Source organism: Trichosporon asahii (genome assembly GCF_000293215.1).
Source record: "Trichosporon asahii var. asahii CBS 2479 unplaced genomic scaffold scaffold00071, whole genome shotgun sequence".
In the NCBI taxonomy this organism is placed as follows: Eukaryota; Fungi; Basidiomycota; class Tremellomycetes; order Trichosporonales; family Trichosporonaceae; genus Trichosporon; species Trichosporon asahii.
In genome coordinates this window covers 1,494,255-1,521,347 of record NW_014040854.1, presented here as the reverse complement: position 1 = coordinate 1,521,347, position 27,093 = coordinate 1,494,255, and the positions used below count along the sequence as shown (strand labels likewise).

Genomic DNA, 27,093 nt, shown 5'->3' with positions numbered 1-27,093 from the left:
CGCGCTCGCGAGAACTGTACGCCTCACTCGGCGGAGACCTCTCCTGCTCGCTCTACTCGTGTCGCCTCCCCTCGCCCGCTTAGTACAAGTATTGCTTCGTGGTGAGCGGCAGGTGCGTCGCCGGAGGCACATCGCACAGAATACCGTCGGCGTGCACATTGTACGTCTCCGGATCGACCGTCATCTGGGGGCAGAGATCGTTGTGCTTCATGTCCTTCTTGGACAGGTTACGGCAGTTCTTGACGGCCTCAATCTTCTTCTTGAGGCCGTACTTTGCGATCGTGCCGTTGTCGATCGACGCCTGCGACACCCACATGATGCTCGTCTGCGACGTGTCGTAGTAGCCGTACATCGGGCGGCCGATGACGGGCTGCACGGTCGGGATGGAGGCGTTGGCGTCGCCCATAGCGGCCCACGCGATGAAGCCTCCCTTGATCACAATGTTGGGGCGGACACCGAACGAGGCAGGGTCCCAGATAACAAGGTCCGCGAGGCAGCCCTCCTTCACCTGGCCGATCAGGTGCGACATGCCGTGCGTGATGGCACTGGAATCAGCTGAGACCCACCAAGACAGCAAAACTCACGGGTTAATAGTGTACTTGGAAACGTAGCGCTTGACACGGTTGTTGTCGTTGAAGTCGGTGTCGCCGTCGAGCGGGCCGTTGACGTCCTTCATCTTTCCGGCCGTGCGCCAAGTGCGCGTGATGACCTCACCGATACGGCCCATGGCCTGGGTGTCGGATGAGATCATAGAGATGGCACCAATGTCCTGGAGCACGTCCTCGGCGGCAATGGTCTCGGCACGGATACGCGAGTCCGCGAAGGCGATATCCTCGGGGATCTTGCGGTCCAGGTGGTGGCACACCATGACCATGTCCATGTGCTCGTCGAGCGTGTTGGTCGCGTACGGGCGGGTCGGGTTCGTGGACGAGGGAAGGACGTTCTCAGCCTCACACACAACGATGATGTCGGGCGCGTGACCGCCTCCGGCACCTTCCGTGTGGTACGTGTGGATCGTGCGACCTTTGAACGCCTTGAGCGTGTTCTCGACGTAGCCAGCCTCGTTCAGCGTGTCCGTGTGGATGTTGACCTGCACGTCGTACTCATCGGCAACGTTGAGCGCGCGGTCGATTGCCTCGGGCGTCGCACCCCAATCCTCGTGCAGCTTAAGCGACGACGCTCCCGCCTCGACAATGTCGCGCAGACCAGCCTCGCCAGAGTCGTTGCCCTTGCCCGAGAAACCAAAGTTCAGTGGCATGTCGTCGCAGGCCTTCATCATGCCCTCCATGTAGAACTTGCTGGGCGTGCATGTCGTGGCGTTCGTGCCGTCCGCGGGACCAGTACCACCACCGATCAGCGTTGTCAGACCAGCCGCCAGCGCCTCGTCGGAAGACTGGGGACAGATGAAGTGCACGTGAGAGTCGATACCACCGGCCGTGACGATCGTGCCCTCACCAGCAACAACCTCAGTGTTCGAACCACAGATCAGGTTGTCGTCCACACCGTCCTGCATATCCGGGTTACCAGCCTTGCCGAGACCTGCGATCTTGCCATTCTTCACACCAATGTCACACTGCAGCGTCAGCTTGACGTCGATCTATTACCAGCTGGAACATACCTTGAAGATACCGCTCCAGTCCACAACGAGAGCGTTGGTGATGACAAGATCGAGGACCTCGGCGTCGGATCGTCCGCTCGCCTGTCCCATACCGTCACGGAGAACCTTGCCTCCTCCGAACTTGCACTCGTCTCCGTAGACCGTGTAGTCATGTTCGACCTCGATCCAGAGGTTGGTGTCCGCGAGACGGACCTTGTCTCCGACCGTAGGGCCAAACATGTTTGAGTATGTGGAGCGGTCGATCTCGGGCGGGGAAGAGCTCTTGACGTTTGCCTGCTCGACATGTCCAAAGCCCATCTCCTTGATCCTCTGCTCAATCTTGTCCCGCTTGCCCTCGTCGAGAGGACCAGAGGCGACACCGTTTCCACCATGCAGCACCTTGTTGCCGCCAATCTCGACGACAGACACCGTCTTCTTCTCTCCGGGCTCGAAACGGACGGCAGTACCAGCCGCGATGTCCAGGTGCATTCCGTACGCGAGCACGCGGTCGAAGATGAGCGCCCGGTTCACCTCCAGAATGGGGAAGTGAGAACCGACCTGGATCGGTCGGTCGCCTCCGTTCTTGATCTCGAGGTGGAAGCGCTTCCGTCCCGGCGTCAGAGTAATCTTCTCCTTGCGCAGAATCATGGCGCCAGGGCGGTCGCGCTCCGCCTGCGGCTTGACCTTCGGGAACTTGTCCTTGGACGGCAGGGGAAGGAAGGAGCCGTACAGCGCCAGAGACAGGTCATCCAGGTCAGAGCAGATCGGGTTGTGCACCGTCACGAGGAAGGAGCCGTCCTGCTATCAGCTAACTCCATGTGAAATAAGCTCACCGGAAGAGTTCCTTCAATCTGGATTTCGCAAATCGCCTCCGGAACTCCGTCTGACTGTCAGCTTTGAACGGTAGATGGCAAGCTCGGTGGCAGCACCGCTTCTGCGCAACTACATACCCATGACATGCTGCCTGCCGAGGAACTTCTTGCCAAGGTCCATGAGCTCCGACACCGAGTGCGTGCCATCACGGACGAGCTCCTGGAGCTGGCACGCGATGAGGCCGGTCGCCTCGATCTTGTTGAGGCGGACTCCGCGCGCGAGTCGGCGCTGCGCGAGGCTCCCTACGGTGTAGAGCAAGAGCTTGTCCTGGGCGTCGTCAGCTATCTACTGCGCTTGTCTACTCGCTCCGCTCCGAATCGAGTTTGGGAAAGGAGGATGTGCTGAATGCGAGGAATGATGCGGATGATGTCATCGCGGTAGTCGGCACTCACCTGCTCACGGGGGAGGAGGTTCATGATGGTCGATGGTCTTCTCTAGGTGTGCGGTCGTGGTCTAGTGGTAGTGAGGAAGGGGGTTGTGACGGTCGCGAATGGGCGAGAGGTAGAGGGAGAAGGTCAAGAGTCGAAGAGGAAGGAGAGAAGGCAGGCTCCGAGTGGTCGTGAGTACAGGGTGGACAGGGACCGCGGAAAGTTGAGCGGGGCCTGGGATTGTGAGCCTGTTAGTGCGGCGGGGGAAGGCAGGCAGGCAGGCGGACGGGGTATGGGAACGATGGAGCGTGTAGAGTGGATCCATCACATCACAACGATCCATAGGGCGGGGTTACGCGGGTTCGAGGGGAGAGGGTGAGAGAGGGTCCTTGGCTCCATTGCCAATGTGTGGGGCGCTGTTGCCTGTGTTGTCTCTCATGTTCTCCGCGGGCCGTGGGCGTGGGCGTCGCTGCATCAAACAGGCTGATAAGGGCTAGTACCGAGTCTGGCCAGCAGCGGCCAGCCAATCGCTCCCACCCCGGATGGTCAAGCGACTCTGGAATGTATCACAGGGCAGGTCCCAGACTATATTTAACAATCTGGGTCACTAGCCGCACGCAGAATGAACCCTGTTTGCCCTTAGCCTTCCGTACCTTCCGGTCCGCACGCCCCGTGGGTCCACCACTTGCCATGACATCGTCGGTGCCGTCTTTAGCACTCCGCTCGTCGTTATAGAACATGCCCACACGCATCGCCTGGCGCTACGTCGTCCCCGATCCCGGCGCCGAGAGTAGACGTTGTAGCCGCAAAAAAATCTTAGAGGGGAACGGTGCCAGCCACCGCTGCGAGTGTTGCATTCCATATTGTCGGAGAGCTCCATACCCGCAGCGATCAGTGACATCAACGCCCCCGCGGCCATCTGGCCGTCTGGGCTCAGCTGGACAGCTGAGCGACGGATATAGGGCCATTTGGTTGGCTACACACCCACAGGCCACAGGACGGCCAATTCGCAGCGAATCCCAGTCCCCTACACAACGCAGTGGGCTTGCGGACCTGCCCCGAGCCCTCATGCCTGGCCTAGGTACCGCGGCTTATCAGGCGGACGTGATTGGCCTGTGAGGGGGAATGGACCGTAGTGCAGACGCCAGATGTCTGCGCCTCACACACGCCGTTGCGCCGCGACCGCCGTCCCCCGAGGTCGCGACGCGATAGCGGCTTACATGCATCCTTATTCGCCGTGCGTGCTTGGCATCGGAGCTCTCGCTATCACCAGATACGGCTGTGATAAGCCCTCGTCCGCCCTCGGCGGCGGCTTCATGCCTCTGTGGCCTTCGCATGCGCCGTGCGCTCCGCTGAAGTCATCTCCGTGTATACCGCGGCTGCGTACCACGTTGACATTAGACACTTGACACGGGACCCAGTTAGGTCTCTATGCAGCTGCCGCCCAGCTCGCCAGCTGCCAGCTCGCTCCGCAAGGCCGGCGCCAGAATTACGGAAGCACGCCGTCCGGTCAGGCGTCCGGCGTCAGGACCCATCAAGAAGCTGGAGGAGTGCGTCACAGGCACAACCTTGAGCGATGGGAATCCTGAACGGGAATTTTCGGCGACCACCCTGCATCCTGCATCCCTACCAGCTCGTACACACCCTGCCGAGTGTGGCTCACCCCGCTCACCCTGGCGCCTGTTGCCCATCTCACCCACCACCCTGCTACGTCGTTGCCCATACTGATGCCCGCCCTGCACACCATGGGCAATCTGGTATACCGCCCTGCAACTTTGGCTGGTTGATCACATACATTGTCAAATCGCTACAAGACTTAAGTTCCAAGATCTCGGCCCGGCCTTCTACGGTAGGCTGATGATGTGCTGGTGAGGTTCCGAGCCTTCGGTAGCCGCAAGGCTTGGCTTGGCAATCGAGAGGCAATCGGCAAGGCGGCCAGAAGTTGCGGCAATCGGCGGGCAACAGCCGATGGCGCGCGCGGACGCCGCTGGCTGCGCTCGCTGCACACACGCTCAGTCCCAGCCAAAGTACTCCTTAATGTCGGCCCATAGGCCCTGATCGCGCTTCGCATTGTAGTTGACGCGAAGGGGCCCGCCGTTCCTGCGGATCTCGATCGTGTACGTCGTCTCGGTGCGTGGCACATCGTAGGTCCAGTACAGGTACTGCCCCTCCGTTGTCCAGCTGCCGATACTGGCGCGGACATCAATGTCGAGCTCCAGATTGCCAGTCGAGCGGCCCGTCTTCGAGCTCGGGTCCGCCTCGAGCAGCGACTGCTGCGACGAAGAGCGCGATGCGCCCGTCGGCCGTCCCGCCTCGTCCAGGCGCCACTCCAGGTCGCTCGCGTAGTGCACGAACGGAACGTAGATCTGGGTCACGCCTGGCATGTCGGTCGGCGCGACGCGGACCTTGATCCGGCACAGTGTCGAGTTGATGTCGAAGCTGATGTCCTCGGGGTAGCCGACCGTCGCAACGGGGTAGGGACGGCAGAAGGCGCCGACGGCACGAGAACCGTCCAGAAGCAGCTTGGCCGTGACCTCGGTGCCGAGCTCGATACCCTTGGGTGACGGGCGGCGCGATGTCAGCGTGACGGACGACGCGCGAGAGCCGCCAGAAACAAAGGAGTCGTAGCCGGCGCCGTTGTCCTCGATGGCACGCGTGTCGTCCTGCGACCACAGCGAGAGGTCCTCGCCGTTCCAGTTGTCGCCCCACTGATGGCTGTTCCGCGGCACGTAGCACCAGAGCGTGTAGTTGAGCGCGTTCGGGCCGTCGCACGCATTCACTGATGCGTCCCACGCACGCTGCTGCTGCGAGTAATCGCCCTTGCCCTTGCCATTGTTCGCGTATCCGTACGCCGCCTTGCCGTCCATGTCGTAGGGGCAGCCGATCTCGCCGATGAGAGTAGGGTAGCTGCGTCCCAGCGACTCGGTCGTGTCCGCCTTGAGCTGGCCCAACTGCTCCTGAATGCACTTTCGGATGTTTTGCTCCCCAATGCGCAACGCCTGGATCACAGACCAGTACTTGCCACGCATGACTCCGAGTGCGTCCGCGTTGAACCAGCCCCAATGCCGCGTCATCAGCGTCAGGCCGTCGTAGTAGTGCGGCGAGGCGCACGCGCGGTGCTGCAGGAAGCTCTCCGGCAGTTCCGGTAGAGGCTTGAATACCGTCGTATTCATGAAGTGCACGGCTTCCGGGTGCCAAGTGCGCACGGCAGTCGCATACGACATCCAGTGCAAGCGCCAGAAGTCGTGCACGAACTCAACCTTGTGCCGCGGGTCCTCGGGCAGAGTGTGGAAGTATCCCGGGTTCAGCAGCTTGTTGCGGGCCGGGTCCCAGACATTGTGCATCGCCCAGATGCACTCGCCAACCTGCCACTCGGGGCCACGCACAAAGCCCCACTTGCCAGCTCCGCGTTCCGCATCCGCCTCGGGCGTGAGCCACAGCCGCTTGCTCTTCGGGTCCAGCACGACAGTTCCATCCTTCGCAGGTCCTAGCGGGCCAAATTTGTAGTTTGGCACCTCGACAACCTGGCCGTTTGCGAGCTGCATGTTCTCGAACGGAGTCGGTACCGGTCCGAGGAACACGGTCTGATTCTTCGGCGTCTCGTTGAGGTTCTCGATACCGATCAGACCCTCGGACGGTTCGTTGATCGAATCCCAGCCGATGACGGTTTCGTCCAGCAGACCGGGAGCTTCCCCAATGACCTTGCCGAGCTCCATGACAGCATCGCAGTAGTGGTCGTTGAGCCAGTCCTGGATGTTCTTTCCGTCGATGATGCACTTCGGGGCAAACATCTTGCCGGCGAAAAACAGCGTCCAAACGAGGTGACCGAAGGCGCGGTAGTAGTTGGAGGACCAGATCATGCAAGGAAGCTCTTCCGGGTGTGGGTCCTCCCTCGAGGGGTAGTCACTATGGACAAGGGCGGAGTACGTCGGCGTGATGTTGTGGGGGTCGACGCCACAAGCGTAAATCGTCCAGATTGGGGCACCAGAGCCTCCTGAGAATCGCGACCACTGCCACGATCAGCGCTGTCTCACAATACAAACAGCCGACCCGAAACTGCGGGGCACTCACAACATCCTGGTGGGGGTCCATGTACACACGGAAGCCATACTCCTTGATCTTGTAGAGGCACTTCACGACGTACTTCATGTACTCATAGTCGTATTTGCCACTAATGGGTCAGTCATCGACTCCCACCTCGCACAGCAGTTACTCACGGCTTGGGCTCGAGCGCTTCCCAGGTGAAACAAAACCGCAGCATGTTGAAACCCCAGGCGCGCAAACGCGCGAGGTGAATCTGATGGTCAGCGATGTCGTACGACAGCGAGATGGTGGCTTGATGTCACTCACGTCTGCGCTTCCATCTTCAAGGTCCAGCGTGCTCCCGATCCAGTCCGTTGTGGCAGCCTCTGCGTCCTCCCAGAAGCCATTTTGACTCCAGCTGGGTGTCTTCACTGGGTTCTTTGCTGAACCTGAGAGATTGACACCACGGAGTAGCACAGATCTCCCCTGGGTGTCCTGGAAATGGACGCTAGAGGCGTGAAGGTAGTATGGCGGGACTTGCCTACCCGTGACAGGCGAGACCTTGGGTGGAGGTACCATTGGGTTTGGGGAGCGAGACAACGCGGACAGCGAACCTCGGCAACGAGAGACACAAGAAGTCTGGCGCGGGATGTTGGGCAGTTGGCGGCCGGCGAGATTCTATCGATGAAGTTCAATGGGAAAGTGAGAATCGGCCGGCTGGGATCAATGAGAGTAAGCGAGTGAGAGATGCGATAGGTGTAGAGAAGGTCGGTCTAATGTCGGTGCAAGGCACCGCTGTTCGTGCTGGATGATTTGACGGAGTTACGGAGGTGGTACGGGCTCGGTGGTGGTACGATCGATCGTTGGGTGCATGAGCTCGTGACTGGTGACGTACAGTGACGGGACGTGATCTGCCAAGCTGGGACTAGTAGGCCTTAGCGCCGTGGGCTGTGACTGGCCTGGAGCTGTTTGCCGCCAGACGGCCAAACGCGACCCCGGTGGCGATATGAGATGACCGTGGGGCTGTGACGGCTCCCGCCGGCCATGATCTGCCGCCTTCTACCGCACAGGACTATTCTCGGAAAATCTTTGCACGTGTGACGCAACCACCGTCTGCCTTGGCGCCAGGCAGCCCAGCAACCGCTCAGCCAGCTCGGAATGAACTCGGACTCCCTACGCTCCGGATCTCGACTTGCATCAACCGCTGCTCTTATCACGGCGCACAACACAACCGCGTCATGGCCTTCAACACGTACAATGAGGGTCTCAAAATCGCTTCCGTGCGTACGCCCGTCTCCGAGACTCAGCCGCTGACCCCATCAGAACATAGCTAGTCGGGCCATTGCGGCCGAGTCGTCGATAAGCTCGCTGTCTCCGCTCACGTCTCCGCTACCGACACTGAACAAGGCGTTTCAGCTTTATATCTCCGCAGCAGAAGCCTACTCACATCTCTTGTCGTCCGCGCTGGTCGCAAAGACCGACCGCCCGACCGTCACGAAGAAATGGCGCTTGGTGCTCGAGCGAGCGGAAAAGGTCAAGAAGCGGATTACTGAGCTCGGTGGACGCGTTGGAGCGGCTGAGATAGACGACGAGGCCGAGGAAGCAGCTGTCTGTCGCCGTGCGTCCAGGTTCAACAACGTAGTGGCCGAGCTGTGGAGGGCCCCTCCGCCCGATCGCGAATTCGTCGGCGACCGATATCGGGACCAGACTCAACCAGAGTTGGCTGACGAGCAACTCGCACACGACCCAGAATGGGCAGAGGTTTCCCCGTCGCTATGGGATCTGAAGGGAGCAGACTGGCAAGTCAGCCAGGGTCCAGGTGCGGACTGCAGTGTCACTGCTGGAATTGGCTCCTGCCTTGCTCATAATGAGCGCTGGGGGACGACTGTGAGTTGAGTGCTTCCTAGCCCTGATAACTGACAGCCAGCTTTGCCAGGATGCATTGTACCCTCAAGCGGTTTCAGGACAACCGAGGCGATCAGAGAACGCGAAACACGTCGTCAAGCTCCTTCTGAACGGAGCGTGGAGAAATGTGAGCTACATCACCCTCGCAGAGTAACTGATTGAGCAGGTGGTGGTAGATGCCCTGCTTCCCCGCTCGAAGTCCGACCAGAGGCCACTGCACATCACAGCTCGGAACAACACTTCCCCATTGGGACCTGCATGGATCCCGATTGCAGTGAAGGGCTACTTCAAAGCGCGCGGAGGCTACTCGATACCCGGGAGTAACCCAGCGCCGGACATTTACGCGTTCACAGGATGGATCCCGGAGCATCTTGACCTGAACAGTGGCTTCCGACGGGAAAAGGAGTGGAAGCGGTTGTATGATGCTTGGCAAAAGGGCCAGGTAATCTTGACGCTCGGATCCGGAGTGAACGTCAGCGAGGGCATGGTACCGCTGCACGCGTACGGTGTGACCAGTGAGACCAGCGGGGCACACTTGATTGCTGACTGCAGACATTCGCGAGACTGACGGTGACCGCCGGTTGGACATCTTTGATCCGGGGCTTGCTAGAGCCGATCATACGCTAGCTGAGAAGCTCGAGGGCATGGACCTCAATGGAGAACGGGCGAATGGTACGTTGACTTTTGGGCTACTCTCGGGCCGCAGATGCTGACCGAGCGCCAGGGTTCACCTTCTCTATGAGCTGGGACGAGGTGTGCAGTAAATTCGAGACCCTCAATCTTAACTGGGACCCCGCCCTGTTACCAAACACGATTTCCAGACACTGGTAAGCTCAGCCAATTCCAGGTCGAAAGCTAACGCCATCAGGTCTTGGCCAAAACCCGAAGCTCTTGATGTTGAGACAGACAATCTCTCTCAGAGTGAGCTTAGTTGGAAACTCAGATCACTGATACATAGGCGCCAACCCTCGATTCAAGCTCATTGCCTCTTCTACACGACCGGATGCCGAGGTGTGGCTGCTACTATCGCAACATGAAGTGTGTCGGCAAAACGTGCTCGACGATGTCGCTTTGCATGTGTTCCGTGACTACACGAAGGGCGGACAGGGCCGTGATAAAGGCCGGATCATCACCTCGGCACACCAGGAAACTGTACGTTACATCGTCTTCGGCGCTGACTCCCAGAACCCGTACACCAACGCACTGCACACTCTCGTCCGCCTGCCTTTACGAGAGGGAGACAATATCTTCAATGTGCTCGCTTCCCGTGACCGTGGACATTTCCAGACGGGCTTCACCCTCACTGCTTTCGCCTCCCAGGACACGCAGTTGAATTTGAGCAGAGTTAGCCTGGCTCTTCCGTTCAGTGAAACTGTGCGTTTCGCAGACCGAACAGTGCTAACGCTCAGGTCACGTCAGCGCTCACGAAACGGACAGCAGGCGGCCATCCCGGGTATCCCCTTCATTTTATCAACCCGCAGTACAAGCTCACGGTCGGCCAGCCCACGAACGGCGCTGCGGGCGCCAAGAAGTCGACCCTGCGGCTAGAGCTGCAGGGCGCGAAGGATATGGCGTGGAACGTGAAGCTGCTGTGGGGCAACGGCGAACGTGTGTACGAGTGAGTTACTCGATAGACGTTTGTAACTGACCCTGCCAGGTTGAGCAGTGACACGATCGTGGTCGCTTCAGGTGCATATTCGTACGGCATGGCGTATTGCGATATCTCGGACGTCGATGCCGGAACGTACACCGTTCTCGTTTCCTCGTACGAGCAGGACGACACGGGCCCATTCACACTGTGTGTCGAGTCCTCGTCTCCGATTTCGCTGTCGCCGATTCCGGCGGAAGGTGCGGGCATGTTCAGTCGATCAGTCTCTGGGAAGTGGTAAGTTGCATTAGTCCGAGACAGTTGTGCTGATGGAAGGGACGAGACCACTGCCGGTGGTCGCCCGAGTGGTAACCAGTACGATCGCAACCCGCACGTCGAGGTCGTGTTCTCCACGCCGGCGACGCTACAAGCACGGCTGCACCTGCCGACGCCGGGACCGATTCCCATCAATCTGACGCTCTTCAGACGAGGTGTCGGAAACGAGCTTGGCGAGCTAGTCGCTACGAGCGGGCCGTACGTCGAGCGGATGAGTGGTGTCTCGATCGGGCGAACCAAGCTCGGCCCCGGCGTGTACGTGTTTGTGCCATCGACGTATGGGACGGGCGAGCTCGCGGACTGGGTGCTCGACGTATGGGCGGACGCGGCGTTCAGCGTGGACTAGATCGACTCGACATTGGATATCTCTGCAAGGGTAGACTTTCGGGGAGAACCGAGGTGGAGAGTGCGAGTGGAGGGCGGAGAATGCATCTCGTGCTTTTGTGGACTACGGCGGCAGCCAAAATATCAGATTTCTAAGCGTACGCCGGACTTTCTGGCGGCTAGCGAGCTTATCGGTCGCCTAGCTGGGCCAAGCCATGGCTGAATCGCAGCCGCGCTTAGCAAGATACGGCGGGAGCTTGCAGGGTTCGGTCTCCTCCGAGAAGCCGATGGTCACGTGATGCGTCAGGTCGCCGTTACGATGAAGTCTTTCATAGACTTTCCCGGCGTGCTCGGCGATGCATGCGGTGACTAGCTGGCGGAAGTCTCGACATTGCGTCAGCTGAGAGTGCCCGCAGCGGCGCAGCGGGGCTCACGTGGGGGCCGGGGGTGCGGATTTGTGCCGGATCTGGCTGATCGTCAGAGACTCAGGGGGGAGGGGCTGGAGGGAGATTGGTGGGCATCTAAGATCCGGATCATGCCCCCGCCTCTCCGGCCCCGCCGCGCACATGACAGTTGCTAAGCGCCCTCACCTTGCATACCGCAGATACCAAGCGCGGCTAGGGGCGGTAAGTGGCGAGTTCTGTTCGAGTACATAGAGTGCGCCGTGTCATCCGGATTCCCACCTATCTTCGTTGTTTCAACCTCCTCCCCCCTCCCCTCCTTGCCTATAGCAACGAGCAGACCTAGAACTCCACTCTCGTACACCTGAACGACTCGATCTAGCTCGCAACAATGGCTGCCACCTTCAAGGTTCCCGAGATCCACAACGAGCCCATGGTGAGTACTCAGCTCTAGCAGGCCGTGGGATCTTAGCTAATGAACAGCGCTCCTACGGACCCGGCTCCGCCGACCGCAAGGGCCTCGAGGAGGCTCTCGCCAAGGTTGGCAAGGCTGCTCCTTACGACATCCCCTGTATCGTGAACGGCAAGGAGATCCGCTCGAACGACAAGGGTTCGCAGCCCATGCCCCACGACCACAAGAACAACCTCGCCGAGTACCACTGCGCTACTCCCGAGACTGTCTCTGCCGCCATTGACGGTGCTCTCAAGATCAAGCCCGAGTGGGAGGCTCTCCCCTGGGCCGACAAGGCCTCCATCTTCCTGAAGGCCGCCGACCTCGTTGCCGGCAAGTACCGCTTCGAGATCATGGCCGCCACCATGCTCGGCCAGGGCAAGAACGCCTGGCAGGCTGAGATTGACGCTGCCGCTGAGCTCGCCGACTTCCTGCGCTTCTCGGTCAAGTTCGTCGACCAGCTCTACGCCATTCAGCCCGCTGCCAACTCGCCCGGTGTCTGGAACCGCACCGAGTACCGCGCTCTCGAGGGCTTCGTCCTCGCCGTCACCCCCTTCAACTTCACTGCCATCGGCGGTAACCTCACCGTTGTCCCTGCCATCCTTGGCAACGTCGTTGTCTGGAAGCCCTCGCCCATGGCCACCTACGCCTCGTACCTGATCTACAAGATCCTCATTGAGGCTGGTCTCCCCCAGGGTGTCATCCAGTTCGTTCCCGGCAACCCTCCCGAGATCGTCAAGCAGTGCATTGAGCACAAGGAGTTCGCTGGTCTCCACTTCACCGGCTCGACCCAGGTCTTCCGCCAGCTCTGGAAGGACATCGCCATGAACATTGACAACTACCGTGGCTACCCCCGCATTGTCGGTGAGACCGGCGGCAAGAACTTCCACCTTTACCACCCCTCGGCTGAAATCAAGAGCGGCGTCGTCCAGGCTATCCGTGGTGCTTTCGAGTACTCTGGTCAGAAGTGCTCCGCCCTCGGCCGTTGCTACGTTCCCCGCTCGCTCTGGGAGGGCGGCTTCAAGGACGAGCTCGTTTCGCAGACCCAGAAGATCAAGGTCGGCCCTTGCTACGACTTCGAGAACTTCACCGGCCCCGTCATCGACGGAAGGGCTTACGAGCGCATCACCAGCATGATCGAGCAGGCTAAGAAGGACGGCGGTGAGATCCTCGCCGGTGGCAAGGGTGACAACTCGAAGGGCTACTTCGTCGAGCCTACCATCATCCTCACCAAGGACCCCAAGAGCCTCACGATGGAGAAGGAGATCTTCGGCCCCGTTATGACTGTCTACGTCTACGAGGACGAGGACCTCGAGAAGACCATCGAGCTCGTCAACACCACCTCGGAGTACGGCCTCACCGGTTCCATCTTCGGGCAGGACCGCATCGCTCTCGACAAGCTTTCTCGTGCCGTTCGCTATGCATGCGGGAACCTGTATTTGAATGACAAGTGCACAGGAGCAGTTGTCGGGCAACAGCCGTTCGGAGGAGCTCGCGCCTCTGGAACGAACGACAAGGCAGGATCGATGTCCATCTTCTACCGCTTTGTATCGGCCCAGTCGATTAAGGACAACTTCATCGACCCCGAGGAGTATATTTACCCTTCCAACCTTGTGTGAGAGATTCATGAGGTCGTCGGTCGCAATGTGTAGAGCGGTTGTGTAGTTGAGTGTACATATGTATCATCAGAGCCTACAACGACGTGCAATCTAAATGGAAGAGCTGTGTTGGGGACATTCATAACGCCAGTGCCCGCAGCCACACACCTCTCATGGGCACCCACGACACTAAAACTAGGGGGCGCTAGGTGAGCGCGGATGAGTCAACCAAGGGCGCGGTTGAGTCAACCCCAGCACATTCAGCACGCTCAGCACAGCAGTCTCGATTCACCTGTACACTCTCGACATCTGTATCACAACATAGTCCACACTCTGACCGGCTCTACACTCGCCCAGACTTTGAGTACTTGAAGCCTCCCACCCCAGTATGTGTCTGGCGCCGACGGCTTCGAGATCGAGACGGGCAGAAGCTAACGCTGCATTCTAGCGACGACGTTCGAAGAGTTTTGCTACGAGCTCAACCCCGGAACGCCCGCAAGCCGTTGTTTGCAGTTCCCCAACGGACCCGTACAAGCTGTGCCACATCCGCGACGAGTCTGACGATGCCCAAGCAGAAGCGCACTGAAAGTCCCTTTGGGCCTTATCGCATGTACGCGCACTGCGTCGACGCTTTACCCTGGGCCCTATATCGCCTCGGTTGCTGTCTGTTCAAGGTTTTCGCCGCCCACAACATCAACACGAGACTGATGAACGGTGTGACCTCGGGCAGCGAGATCGCTATGCTGGCGGATTCCGCTCCGAAGACCGCCCTGGATGAAAACGGCATCGTGCATCGCGCCCTCATTGACCTCGGCGCGCCGGTGGACAGCTTCCGTACGCAAGTTCAGCCTCTCTATAAGAGATACCTCAATCTTCACAAACTGCTCGGGGTGATCGAGTACGCCGAGGCGGTCCAGCAGGAACTCGCGCGCGTCGCGAAAGAGGGTAAGCGGTGCGTCGCGAAAACGCTAATTTGACAGGAGGGCATGTGAAAGCAGCCCTCACGCGCTCCACTAGCTCGCCAAGTGCTGCCAACGTCGACCCTGCTCTCGGCAACTCTCGTATCACTGTACCGAACCACTGGGTGAGTTGAAGCTTTGTCCTAGGCGTTTGACTGACTGTGCAGAGGCCCGTAGCGTACCGCGCCCTCGCTCAATCATTCGAAGATTTGAAGATGGAAGTCCAAGACGGGCCAGTTCGCGACCTGTACTACGAATTGAACAAGAAACCAATCCGGGTCCCAATGGGCACTGAGCGCGATGCTCCTCTGATGGAGGTTTACCTCACTATGGCTAGCCCAAACGAGCATCGCCTCGTGAACCAAGTTCTCCGTGTGCACGCTCTCCTGTTCCCGAACTCGGATTACTACAACCGTCCGCACCCGCGCCGCACTCAGTATGAAGCTGAAGATTTGGACACTTTCGAGTGGAACGACATCTTCGACACAGGATATATGGCCCACTACGCCCAAGTCGAACGTCTCCAGTCCAGCTCCGGCAAGCAGGGTGAATCGAAGGGCAAGGGCTTCAAGGGGGCGGGCTCGAGCAACGGCCAGAGCAGCAAATCAGACAGCTCGGCAATTGGCACAGGGAACATGGGGGGCAACTCGAAGAGGAAGAACAAGACGCAGGGCGCCGGCCCCGGAGCAGGAGGTGCATCGCCTCCTATGAAGCGTAACAAGGTCATGCGCCCCAGTACCCGTAGCCCACACACAAGCTCCGCCGGATCCTCGAAGTCTCGTTCCGAGAAGGGCGGCTCGGGTCTCCGTGACAATGGAGCCCACTCAGAGGCTGCAGAATCTAGCTCGGAGTCGGATGGGGCAATGGAAATTGACGGCGCAGATGAAGACGACTGGGTCGCGCCGACATCGCTGTCCTCCGTACCCCAGGTGATGCGTCGCTCGGCGCGGCGTGCGACAGCTGTCAACTATGAGGAGATCTAGGCAGGGCGCTCCGCCTCGCTCCGCCCCGCTCCGCCCCGCTCCGCACCTCGCTCCGCACTTCGCTCGTCGGATAACTTTGATCTTCTCGATACTTCTGTAGCTATAACATGTATCGACATGCCACTGTTCCACTGTTCCATCGTCCTTTTGGTCGTTAGACTGATCCGTGTTCAGGGATCCTGGTCACGCGTCGTTATCATCGTTCAAGGATATGCAACAATAGCTATGACGCGGCCCGGCCCTCTTAAGTGTCCTCAGCTTGCGACCCTCCCAGAGATGCTGCACGGTTAATCTGCGACAGCATCGACAGCACAGTGTGCTCAGGGAAAGTGGTTGCGATCTCCTCCGGATCGTGTCGACTACCCTTCGCATGCAACCTTCGGGTTAGCGACGGCTATAGAATCTTGTGGTAGGATACCGCGGGAAGTACTCACTCAGCTATCTGGGCTTGCTCATAGGGCGTGTACTGGTTGTGCGTTTGCTTGCCGACACGGAGGGGGTCGAAGTACTGCGCGAACTCGTCCCACAGGATCTGAGTGACTCCATATCCCCTCCCCGTCTGCTCCTGCACCCTGGAGACTGAAGTGAGCGCTGAAACGCACACCGCGGCTTACGCGTCTGCTCGAAGAGGGTGATGACGGCAGTTTTCTCCTGAATGCGGTGTCGAGTCCACGAATAAGGGGCCACGCGGAAAAGAAGCTGACCATGTGACACGGAATGACCGAGCTGCTGGGCCATGTTAGCTGGCAATGCATGCCACTGCCCAGCCAGACTTACGGCACACGCCCAGACGAAAGCTTCCTCTGCCGCCCTGGCGTCTTCTTCCGTCTGGACCCGCGACAGGGGCCAGTTACCAAGGCCAATAAGGGAGAAAGGCAGGATGCCCTTTCCCTCCAGAAGTAGGGATGTGCAGAAGGGCACTGAGCACCATTGGTGGCGCAGTGTGGCTTGGTTCGAAACTGTGGTCTGGAAGACGACGGCGAGCTGCGCGACAACCGAGCGGGGCAGGCTTGACGTAGTGGGAATGTTTAGCCAGCCAAGCATAGCGCCTGCGTTGTTAGCTGGAAGCAACACGCAGATACACACCCAGTGCAAAACGACACAAGCACGCGGCGCCGGCAAGGACCGATGAGGACCAATTCCGGTCCCAGTCCTTGGCTATGCGTGCGTACTCGTCCTCCGTCGTGCTGCTGTCGATATTGAACAGACGGAAGAAAATCTCGTCGGTCGTGCGGATGGCGTTCGCACTATCAAACAACTGAACTTTGTCAGCTGTCATATGGCACTCATAGGTCACCTTCCTCAGATCCTCGAGAGCCTGGCCCATACGCCTCCATGATCCTCGGCGGGCTTCTTCTCCCTGTGTGGAAAAGCCTTCCTTGTTCAGGTTTTTCAGTTCCTCAATGAAATACCTGGTGGTTAGTCGGGAGCTCTCGCCTCGTGGACCCTACTCACTCCAATGACCCGGAATCACTGTCGTTGGGACGGGCGCCGCTACTGATTAAGGGAGACCCAGTATCTAGGGCTCTCCCGTCGCTGCCTGTCGTCGCGAAGCTGACGAACTCCCGCAGCGGATGATCTTCGAGGTCGGCGCTGAGCAGGAAATCGAAGCTCTTGTCGCTGAGACCCGTCAGGCCCCTAATGAGATCCCTAGTCGTCTGAGTGTTGGTTCTGTCTTGATCAGCGCTACTGAGACCCTATTGCTCAGTTGGAGGTGGGCTTCACTTACCGCAGCATGTCTTCGAGCTCTCGATAATGAATGGAGCGACGAAGGGATGTGGTGAGTGAAGATTAGTCAGTGAAGTCAATACGGTCAGCGGAAGGTGACCGGGTAGAGAGGGCGCGTGTCCTCAGGTCCAAAGCAGAGTAGGCAAGGGAGCAATTATAGGCATGGGCGAGAGGGCGCAGCCATGTTCGAAGCACCTTGTAGCGCGGTGAGCGAGTGGTGAGACAATAGCGCATGGGCACGAGCGGCCGCGCCTCCAAAGGAGGGCCACGACGGACGCTGTGTAGTGTCCACCTGGCATCTGTCTTGAGGGACTTCTCCCTCCATCAGACTACGACATCCGCGACCACATCACTCAATTTCGGTTCGCTCATCAAGTTTCGGCGGAGGCACGCTCGCGTGCGAACGAAGTCGTAATTCCAAGGCTGTCACCGTTGCTGACGGCGCAGATCATGCCTCCAAGGAAGGCAATCATCTTGCCGCACCCACCAGGATGGCTGGGACAAATCGATGAGCCTTGCCCACCAGTGCGTTCGAGTATCGCCTCAATCAAGTGTAGCATGTCAGCTAATCGTGCAGTTCACCTCGGAGATCAACTTCGAGGAGTTCAATCCGTTTCCAAAGGAGGCACCAAAGATCGACAATACCTTCTTCGCAGACATAGACAACCTCCTGAAGGCAAGTTCAGTCTCCAAAATAGTCAGGGATACCGCTCACGGTACAAGCCCAAGCTCCTCTCCTCGTGGAACCCTCGTGTCGCGGTCGACGACATGGAGCGAAAGGTTTGAGAACAATGGTAGGAACGCGTACTGATACTTTCAGACTCAGAAGTGGTGCGAGAGGTTGAGCGAGCTCCAGAAGGGGCACCCGAGCTCCGGGCTACTGAACAACCTCACTGATGAGGAGCTCGAGGCGGTAATTGGGGAGGCGGAGGAGAGGGAAGAGCAGGAGGAGGCAGAGGAAAAGCTCGCACCCAGTGCAACACTTCCCGTCGTACGCCCTGAGCATGAGCTAGAACTTCGCCGCCAGCTTCAGGAGTGGGCAAAGCTTTCCGATGTACAGAAAAGGAAGGTACAGCAGTCCTACGCCCAGGCCCTCTCATACGTCGCCAATCCAGAAGAAAAGGAGCAGTTCAAGAAGGTAAGTCTCCGCGCGTTTCTACAATTCCGTCTGACACTCAGTTCATGGATATTTACCGTACCGGGGTTACCGATATCATGCTCTCTCGAGGGAAATTCAGGTCTAACGACATGTTGTTCTGGTTCGTGGCAGATCAGACCTAAGCTGACGCATTGCAGTCGGGCCGACGACGGCACGGTCATCCCGCAGCTTTGGCTCGGAACGTACGGCAGGCTCATTCGTCTCCGCCTGCCCAGCGCACTGGGTCTAGGCGAAGATGTCGAAGTATTCCACACGCTCCTGTTCTACGCCTTGAAGAGTAATGAAGAGGCTGAGGGACTGTTCCAGGGGTCGGTAATACTTGAAGACTTCACAGACTGCCGAATCGCACTAACAGCTCTGCAGAATACGCGAGGCAGCCCCGTCAGCACTTCTGCGGTATCTCATGGTCTCGGTATTCTCGGACTTGCAGAACTACAACAGCTGGAAGAAGGTCGATACGCAAGTTATATACGCCCTTACCCCCGGTCCCATTGACGAATCGCTCGTAAAGCTCTTGAAGAACGAAGGGTACATGGTCGTCGCGATAACGGTGCTGGTAAGTGAGAGTAGGAGGAGTGATATGGCATGCCAAGCGGCATGTTTCAGGTTAACCCAGCAGATTGCTCTGTATTGCGGCATGACATCCCTTCTCTCACGGCGCGGTCTAAAACACATGAACCCCAAGGCGAAGGCCGTAAACAAGCGAGTGAGCGCAGCTCGAGGTTAGTACAATTGTAGCCGTTATCTACCGGTGGGGAGTGGAATGTTGCCGAACTCGGCTTCAGATGTCTGATACTGACTGCTACAGACACCCGCTCCCTCGACAAATGGCTGCTGACACCGGTTCTCAAATTTCCGGATCCGCTCACGGTCCTTAATCTCCACTTTGTGGAGACTTTCCTGACAATGGCAGGCGAATGCTCGGTGGACGCGAAGGCTGGCCTCAACGTGAACATCGTCGACTCCGTTGTGCGCGAAATGCTCATTCCTACAAAGGACATGTGCAAGATCCTGGCCGCTTGGGAGCGGATGTTGGAGTCGTCAGCCGGAAAGGAAGCTACGTGGCCGGTGACAGATGACCAGTGGGCATAGGATGCCCTGGTCCAGCCGCTCTATCCCCGAGGTCTGCCGTGCTCGTCTCGTATCCTATCGGGCACCTTCACTGGTCGCCTCAGAGCGTACTTGCGCGAGATGCTCAACATACCTCTCCTGACGTCTATAGGGAGACGCAGGAGCCATACCACGTTCCCTCGTGGGAACGGGCAAACCATGTTAAGGATTCCCGCCTCTGCCGAGTACTGCATGACCGTCGACCGCGGAGCTGTACCATCATTCAGCGCCTTCCACGGCCCTTCCCTCCTCAACCAGATCTGTGCGATATACCATCCCTTCCTCGTTGAGGAAATGAGGGAGAAAAACACCAGCAAACACAAAGCTCCCGCCACGCGCATGGACAATGGCGCATCACTTACTTTACAGGCATAGCCGGTTCCCGGTCGGCATGATTCGTGGCGCAGACAGTAGCATCGCCGTACAACCGCTGTGTGCCGTATGCGACAACAAGCTGTCTCGCAGACCCACCCACCTCCGTTCAACCGTCCACCCACACGTATCACACACCCCTTCACTTGCACACACATACACGCACGCCGTCCATCTCCTTGACATAGCTCTCCTCGGTTGACAAATCAACCTCGGCTCCTCTCCGATCTTCAAACGCCGTCTGCCCAACGTCCTCTGCTATGCGAGATATAGCGGGTGGCCCCTGGGACCACGTGACCCCGAAGCCACGTGAATTTAATCCCGTTCTAGTGTTTATAGATTCAACTTTGGCGTCAGCTAGGATCGTTATGTAATTACAGACCCGTTTTTCATGAAAATGCGGACCATTAGAAACTTCGTAATGAAGGTTATTCACTGTCCAAGGCTCATCACAATTGTGTCCTAATCTCACAACCCCTCACCAGCTATGCACCAGGAGGGTGGCAAATAGTACCCCTCTTCAAGCTTTCTTTCTGAACTCCTGCAATCCTCGAATGCTTCGACAACAAAACCTGCCATATGCACTCTAGACATGTAGCTTCAAATGGGACAGGTTTTGGAGGCTTTGCATGCAGAATTCGGTGCGGAAAACACCATCAAAACCGCTTCGGCGTGGTGCGTCACGTGTCGATAGTCCGCATTTTCATGAAAAACGGGTCTGTTATTACATATCGATCGTCAGCTAGCTAGCTAGCTATCATACCTTGAACGCATTCTCTTCTGATCCAGTCCTAGTCGGCTAAACAACACACGCTTCCTGCTTCCCCGCTGTGCTTCCCGGCCCCTGAACATTCGGTCTCTCCGCTTTACGCCAACCCCGAAGCGGAGGACATCAACCCCGAGGAGTACATCTACCCCTCGAACCTTGTTTAAGCATCGCCAGCATCGAAGAACGCGACGACGTGTATAATTGTAACATAGACCATGCCATGCACCAGCAAATGCCACCACGCTAAGATAACCACCGACCCTGAGTTGCGCCCCGGGGCACCGGCCCTTGTCTCAGTCCACTCACCTCCTTGAGCATGCACTGACGGTCTCGACTTTGCTTATCTGCTCTAGCTCATCACGAGGACATCGGACGTCGGCAAGTTCGAAATCACAGCAATCTGGCATCGAAGACGCTAACAGCGTTGCTGTTTTGCCGCCTCGGCCCGATCATCCTCACGTCTTCACTCTGACCTCCATCTGACCTCATCCCTCTGACCTCTTCCATTACTTCCTCATACGACCTCCTCATCCTTCTCTTTTCACACCACAGCATTGGTCCCTCACAGCACTTTTCTCAGCATGTCAACCTCGATGGACTCAATCACTTGTCCTGCGGCGGCGGCGCGAATCAACTGTGTGATTTTTCAATCAGCCTGCCTGACTCGCAATTGGTGGCAATATGGTCTGCGAGCGTAATGAGAGGCCGATACTCTTGACAACTGCAAGTCGCCTCATTCGGCCTCAAACTTGAAGTCCTTCCTCCAGCAAGACTGCATCGGCGATGCCGCCCTTGGCTATGATCTTTCTCCCTATCGTCCAGCCGCACACGCCGGTGGCAACATATCTACAACACCGACGTCGTAACCGTCCTCGTTCAACGTGCCGCCCTCGACGTGTCAGCAGCACCGAGCCTGCCCTCAAAGCCGCACTATGCCGCCACCGAACGGAGCATGCCGGCCGGCGATGCCGCCGCCGTTATTGACGCACCCACGCACCGAGTCTTGCCCAACCGCGCCAAGTCTCCAGCTAAGCGCCCGCTGCGGCACGCTGCGGCACGCAGGGGTGACGTCAAGCCAGCCGCTGGCGCCTCCAGCCGAAAGCAGGATGTCACGTGCGCACTAGTGTGTGCCTGAACCTCCACCTCCACCGGGAATCATCGGCATCAGAAAAAGTTCGACTCTGCGCTCCACTTGAGCCCGCCTACGTCTTCCGTCGTCCGTCCGTCACATAAATGAATGCGCAGAAGTCAAGGAAGGGCAAAAAGGAAGGTCACGACGGGGATCGAACCCGCAATCTCCTGATTGAGCTACGAATCGTAGTCAGACGCCTTGCCATTGGGCCACGCGACCTTGGATGTTGGAGTGGTTGTCGTCCAGTGATGAGGAGGCTGGGTGGGACGGAAGTGTGGCACTGGAGCAGTTCTGTGTCACCGGGGCTGTCAACACAAGGAGTTTCCCGACTGTGTTCTGGGACGAGAAGGGGATACAGATGATGGATAGGCCAAAAGCCGATTCCAATGGCAGAGCCATGTGGTGTCAGATCTTCTGGTGTCGCGACGTCGCACCGTGTGCACCGCCAAGAGACGTCGCGGCCGCTTCTGATGTGCCCGGACCTTGTCCCACGCTCTACCTGTGCTCTGTTGGTAATACATTCGCACGCTCTTCGCCTCCTCTTGAGACCCTCACACGTGTGCTACGATGTGTAAGATCTCGCGAGATGCGGTGCCCGCCGTTGCGACTGCGCACCTCCGCGCCAAATTCGCCCCGAGCTCGCCTCGAGCTCGCCTCGAACGTGCCCGTCGGCCAGGTCTTCGATGACAGCTGAGACTCCGCCTACATGATATATAAGGCGCACATCAGGAGCTTCCGATCTTGTCTTCTTCAACTCACTCTCACACCACACCCTCAGAGGACCGGACGACCGGGCAGTCTATAGGATTGACTTACTCAACAAACCGGAGAGGGCCGGATGACCGGACACGACTATAGCAAGGAGAGGGCTGGACGACCGGACGACTGTGCACAGCACTTTAGGCTTGCTGCCTGCTGCCTTGACCTGACGCTCACCGCTCCTCGCGGCCACCACCTACTTCCACACGTCTACCCCGTACATTCATTGCGATGCTTAATGCGGACCCGGGAGGAGCGCAGCAAGAGAAGCGACAGAGACGGGGGGCAGGCGGCAATGGCTAGACCCCGGCTCACTGAATGAGTGCGTGTCTTCCGTTATACTCCGTCGGATGCGCTGCCACAGCTACCTTACCCTTTGAGCGAGCTAACAACAGCGGTGCCGACTTCTCGTAAGGTCCGAGCTGCCAATACTAGTATCAAGTATGGAGACAGCTTACCTCTTCGTGGGTGACGATCACTGTGAGCTTCAGTTGTTGCATGACGTAAGCTGATTCACAGACATGCTTCCCATTCTATCGATGACACGGCCATATAGTTGTTTGGTGTGGGTAGCTATCCTTTTAAACAGCCAAGCTGATTTAACAGGAAGCCTCAACCCGATCAGAGAAACCTCAAGCGCCCGGCGTACCGCCCCTAACTCTGCCCCTAACTCTGCCCCTACACTTCGAGCGCCGTCACCGTGCTCGCCGTTGTCATCATTTGTCATAGCGATAGGGAATGCGATTGCGCCTCAAGAAATGCTACTACGTGTGACGCGGGAGGGAATCCCTTGCTGCGCAGAACAGCGTTCAGCACACTGCGTGCACTGCCTGAGCGGACCGACATGGAATGTGGCACACCCCTCTCCACACCTCCACACGTCCTCAGTCCGACGTCAGCGTTCTTGTGTTCTGACGTGCAGGAGAGCGGATGTCTACAAAAGCCCGACATCTGGCGGTGCTTCCTCTATCCTGGTCAGTGCCAACGGCCCTCCGCCATTCAGAACGAACCCCACCCATCCTCCGACCGAGATGTCCAGCACTACCGCCTCTCAGACCGACTTCGACGACCTCGTGGTCAATCTCCATCTTCACAAGCACACCCTCCGCAGCAAGATCGACGACTCCAACCCCGATGGGACCAAGCGCGCAATCGATTCGTACGTGTACGGCGTCATGCGTGACTCCATCATCTTCGTGCTCCGCGCCGGCCTGGACAAGCACCGCCTGATCGACGCCTTGTCGTTTGGTGGCGCTGAGAATGCCAAAGAGCTTAGCATGGAAGTGCAGGCCGAAATCGAGCGCCGTTTCGACAGCATGCACGAGTTCCTCGATCAGCCAGGCGTGGACATCGAACATCCCTCTACGGCAGCGCACCTCGCGTCTATCTATCAGGGCATCTTGGAGCTTAAGTCGCCTTCGGCCATGGACAAGTAGACCTAAGAGAACTCCGCCAACCCCAACAAGAGCCGAGCGAGCTTCCAAAGGTCGTCTGGACTGACCTTAGTCACAACAAGTCTGGCCGTGGGAAGCTGAGAAGCACGACATCGAGGACCATGCAGGGCCGTGTGTATTCTCCGCGGAGAGGTGAAGCTCAAGTTTTCGTGTGATATCTATTCGTTGAGGCGTACGGTGACAGCTGTACACAGTATGCGAATCCCAGTATTATGATTGTACTCGTGGTGCATGCCATGTGAGCAGCTCAAGCTACAACTGATCCTGGACGAACCAGCGCGCGCTATCGACATACTTCTGCGCGCACCACATCCAGGAGTAGAACGTCTCAAGCTGTGAGTCCTGGAGACTGACGCCCTTCCTCTCCGCGGTCTTGATGGCCTCATACTGATCGCGGCTGATGGCGTACCAGTCAAGCTGGGCCGTCTTGCGCACAACCCCCGGGTTTTCCTTCAGGTACTGCAGAGCCCAGTCGCGAATCATGGCCAGCGTCTCGCGCACATGGATGCCCTTCCTGCGCGCGTCCTCGTTGTACCCGCTCTCGTCCGTGAAGCGGACATCCCACTGCACCTTGCTCCACTCGATCCCCTTGGCTTGGGCGAAGAGGAGGACCTGTCCGACGGTCGAGTGTCGGTTCGCGAAGTGGGCTTTGATCTCGGGACACCACTGCACGAGAAGGTACAGCGTCGAGTCGAGTTGGCACCGGCGCGGGGAGCAGGTCACGTCAGACGGAAAGCGGGCAAAGCTCGCAACGAGGGACTGGAGGGCGACCTCCTCGCGTTCCTTCTCGGCCATTTCGCGCGCAGCACGCGTGCGCGCATTTTGCTCCTGCTCGAATTTCAGCTTGTCCGCCCTCTCCCTCGCCGCGGCCTCCATCGCAGCCTTGGTGCGCGCCTTCTTCGCCTCGGCCTCGCGCCGCTCCGCGGCCTGCTTCTCGTCCCACCACTTCTGCACTGCGGCCTCGTCCACGCCCAGTTCCTTGATCATGGACTCGAAGCCGCCAAGCTCGGTCGCGACGCACGCGAGCTTGAAGGCGAGCTGCGACTCGCGCTCCTTCACTGTCCCGAGCTCCTCTGTGAGCCGGGCGGATTTGGCTTGCTCCTCCTTCAGGGATTCGGACCAGCGCGCCTCAGTGTCGGCGAGGCGGGTGGCGGCGGCAGATTCAGAGGCAGTGAGAGCGGCGCGGAAGCGCGAGTCCATGTCCTTCTGCACCTTTGAGAGCGAGCCGATGAAGTCGTCCAGGAAGTCTTGGTGCGAGAGCGCTCCGTGGGCGCCCGCATTCAGCGTCGGGACAGTCACAATGTCGCTCTCGAGGTGCAACTTGCTTGCCTTGTGCGAGAGGGACTCCTCGGCGCCCTCGAGGATGAAGACGTAGTTCTCATCCTTGAGATCGGGGCGGCGCTGTTATTAGCATAAGGGGTCGAGCGAGGGGTGAGCAGGTGGTCAGCTGTACTCACGTTTCGAAACATGTCACCGTTTGTGTTTTGCAAGGAGGGTAGTGAGATGAGAAGTTTGGGCAACGCGACACGCCTTAAATCACAATGTTGTGTGGCAACAGTCAGTGGTACGCTAGTTTAGCCCAGCCCTCCAAACTACACTCGCCGTAGGTACGCTACGCGGCTGTCGGACCTCTGTCATTCGCAGTGCATCGGGTTCCAGAGCAACGGAGGGGCTTGGTTCCGAGGCTAGCGCGGCGCTACGCCATTCACGGGTGCAAGTCTGGTCATGTCGTGAAGAGCCCGCTCGCGTGAGCATAACCGTGCAGCCGCGCCTCGGGCTGGCGCTTCATGAGGCGCCTCGCGCCTCGGTCAGTGGCGGCACCAGCCGTTGGCACGGACGTCAGCCCCGACCACGGCTGTGATTAGCGATCAGTCACCGTAAGTCTGTGGCATTGCCGGATCACGAATTTCATGTTTGTGTGGTATCGCACTCCTTACTGCCTGTCTTCTCGCCGCCCGCTCGCTGACGCTCGCGGACGCCTACTGCCTCGACTTGACAACCTCAAACAGGTCACGGATACTCTCCTCCTTGGGGCGGTACTGCGTGCCGAGGATCCTGGTCGCCTTCGAGCCATCAAAGACAGTGGCGCGGTCCTTCTGCTGCTTCTGGAACGCAGGGTCCTTGTTCGCCTTGGTCGGGGCGGAGGGGAAGTACTCCTCGGCAATGGCCGCGACCTCGTTTCCGAACAGGGGCGCGGCGGCAATGATGAAGCGCTCGCCGGCGGCCTCGGGGACCGAAAGCGCAGATACGGTTGCGTCCGCGACGTCGCGCACGTCCACCGTCGACCAGAACTCGAAGTCGGTGCCGAAGTTGTCCTTGCCCGCGAACGCGGCGACCCACGAGTTCGTGCCGCCAATGGCTTTGTCAGAGCCGTACTCCTTGGGCGGACCGAGGATCTATACATCAGCTGGTGCGTTTCAACTTCGCGAGCTGGATCTGCTCACCATGCCGGGAAGAATGGCGACGGCGTCAAAGCTACGCTTGGTCTCAAACCACTTCCAGAACGCGCGCTCCGCCTTGTTCTTGCTCGCGATGTACTTGAGAGGACCGGGGGCGGGGGCGCCGAGCTTGTAGCACTCGTCGACGGCGGCATCGTTCCAAGTCTCCTCAGTGTACGTCTTGGGCGTTCCGTCGGGAAGTCCAGCGATGGCGGCGATAGAGCCGATCTGCACGAACCTCTTGAGCGTCTTGGAGCCCTCGACAGCCTTGAGGAGATTCTCGACGCCGACGACAGCGGGGCCGATCACCTCGTCGGGGTGGCCGGTGTTCGAGACGTCGAGAGGGGAGGCGACGTGGATGATACCGGCGATGCCGTCGACGACGTGGTCGTAGGCGCCGGGCTGGAGTCAGCTGAATGCGAGTGGTGATGAGCTGTGACAAACTACTTACCGCGTTCATGTCCTTGACAATCACATATTCGGTTCCAGGCCAGTTCTTCTGCATGTACTCTCCCTTCTTGTCGTCACGGACAACGGCGCGGACCTTGAACCCGCGCTTCAGCAGCTCCTGCACAATGTAAGTGCCGAGGAAGCCCGAGGCTCCAGTGACGAGGATCGTTCCGCTGTTGATGGCCGGCATATTGCTGATTGCTAGTTGTTGTTGACTACTGGGGAAGGCAAGTTGGGATCGTGAGAGCCAGCTGTTTATACTCGAGACGATGGGGCGCCGCTGGGAACTCGCTTGCTAAGCTGACAAGACAAGTGA

At 58.6% G+C, this 27,093-nt stretch overlaps 9 protein-coding genes and 1 non-coding gene across 10 annotated transcripts; 4 read left to right on the top strand and 6 right to left on the bottom strand.

The window, feature by feature from the left end:
- Positions 1–79: 79 nt before the first annotated feature.
- Positions 80–2,886, bottom strand: A1Q1_05514 (urease; the record flags this gene model as incomplete). Its single annotated transcript, XM_014322191.1, has 6 exons — positions 80–545; positions 585–1,573; positions 1,619–2,296; positions 2,431–2,474; positions 2,548–2,737; positions 2,863–2,886. The coding sequence occupies 6 exons, from the start codon at positions 2,884–2,886 to the stop codon at positions 80–82; spliced, it is 2,391 nt and encodes a 796-aa protein (XP_014177666.1).
- A 1,964-nt stretch (positions 2,887–4,850) lies between these two features.
- Positions 4,851–7,440, bottom strand: A1Q1_05513 (cellulase like glycosyl hydrolase; the record flags this gene model as incomplete). Its single annotated transcript, XM_014322190.1, has 4 exons — positions 4,851–6,848; positions 6,910–7,009; positions 7,056–7,135; positions 7,189–7,440. The coding sequence occupies 4 exons, from the start codon at positions 7,438–7,440 to the stop codon at positions 4,851–4,853; spliced, it is 2,430 nt and encodes an 809-aa protein (XP_014177665.1).
- A 659-nt stretch (positions 7,441–8,099) lies between these two features.
- Positions 8,100–11,036, top strand: A1Q1_05512 (uncharacterized protein; the record flags this gene model as incomplete). The annotated part of the gene is made up of 11 exons (XM_014322189.1): positions 8,100–8,145; positions 8,192–8,748; positions 8,798–8,893; positions 8,975–9,272; positions 9,319–9,438; positions 9,491–9,593; positions 9,635–9,687; positions 9,806–10,140; positions 10,248–10,384; positions 10,433–10,651; positions 10,691–11,036. The coding sequence occupies 11 exons, from the start codon at positions 8,100–8,102 to the stop codon at positions 11,034–11,036; spliced, it is 2,310 nt and encodes a 769-aa protein (XP_014177664.1).
- Positions 11,037–11,806: 770 nt separating this feature from the next.
- Positions 11,807–15,406, top strand: A1Q1_05511 (delta-1-pyrroline-5-carboxylate dehydrogenase, precursor; the record flags this gene model as incomplete). The annotated part of the gene is made up of 5 exons (XM_014322188.1): positions 11,807–11,851; positions 11,899–13,481; positions 13,913–14,409; positions 14,460–14,548; positions 14,591–15,406. The coding sequence occupies 5 exons, from the start codon at positions 11,807–11,809 to the stop codon at positions 15,404–15,406; spliced, it is 3,030 nt and encodes a 1,009-aa protein (XP_014177663.1).
- Positions 15,407–15,650: 244 nt separating this feature from the next.
- A1Q1_05510 (uncharacterized protein) lies at positions 15,651–17,143 on the bottom strand (the record flags this gene model as incomplete). The annotated part of the gene is made up of 8 exons (XM_014322187.1): positions 15,651–15,783; positions 15,841–15,978; positions 16,021–16,057; positions 16,111–16,132; positions 16,184–16,455; positions 16,493–16,818; positions 16,862–17,077; positions 17,136–17,143. The coding sequence occupies 8 exons, from the start codon at positions 17,141–17,143 to the stop codon at positions 15,651–15,653; spliced, it is 1,152 nt and encodes a 383-aa protein (XP_014177662.1).
- A 441-nt stretch (positions 17,144–17,584) lies between these two features.
- Positions 17,585–19,385, top strand: A1Q1_05509 (uncharacterized protein; the record flags this gene model as incomplete). Its single annotated transcript, XM_014322186.1, has 6 exons — positions 17,585–17,914; positions 17,961–18,272; positions 18,314–18,372; positions 18,431–18,601; positions 18,657–19,015; positions 19,102–19,385. The coding sequence occupies 6 exons, from the start codon at positions 17,585–17,587 to the stop codon at positions 19,383–19,385; spliced, it is 1,515 nt and encodes a 504-aa protein (XP_014177661.1).
- Positions 19,386–21,812: 2,427 nt separating this feature from the next.
- Positions 21,813–21,895, bottom strand: A1Q1_t392. Its single transcript has one exon. It is a non-coding gene; the product is annotated as a tRNA-Arg (tRNA).
- Positions 21,896–23,466: 1,571 nt separating this feature from the next.
- A1Q1_05508 (uncharacterized protein) lies at positions 23,467–23,871 on the top strand (the record flags this gene model as incomplete). The annotated part of the gene is made up of 1 exon (XM_014322185.1): positions 23,467–23,871. One exon carries the CDS (start codon positions 23,467–23,469, stop codon positions 23,869–23,871), a length of 405 nt encoding a protein of 134 aa, XP_014177660.1.
- A 270-nt stretch (positions 23,872–24,141) lies between these two features.
- Positions 24,142–25,358, bottom strand: A1Q1_05507 (uncharacterized protein; the record flags this gene model as incomplete). The annotated part of the gene is made up of 2 exons (XM_014322184.1): positions 24,142–25,290; positions 25,347–25,358. 2 exons carry the CDS (start codon positions 25,356–25,358, stop codon positions 24,142–24,144), a joined length of 1,161 nt encoding a protein of 386 aa, XP_014177659.1.
- Positions 25,359–25,868: 510 nt separating this feature from the next.
- A1Q1_05506 (D-lactaldehyde dehydrogenase) lies at positions 25,869–26,967 on the bottom strand (the record flags this gene model as incomplete). Its single annotated transcript, XM_014322183.1, has 3 exons — positions 25,869–26,285; positions 26,334–26,729; positions 26,779–26,967. The coding sequence occupies 3 exons, from the start codon at positions 26,965–26,967 to the stop codon at positions 25,869–25,871; spliced, it is 1,002 nt and encodes a 333-aa protein (XP_014177658.1).
- Positions 26,968–27,093: the final 126 nt, after the last annotated feature.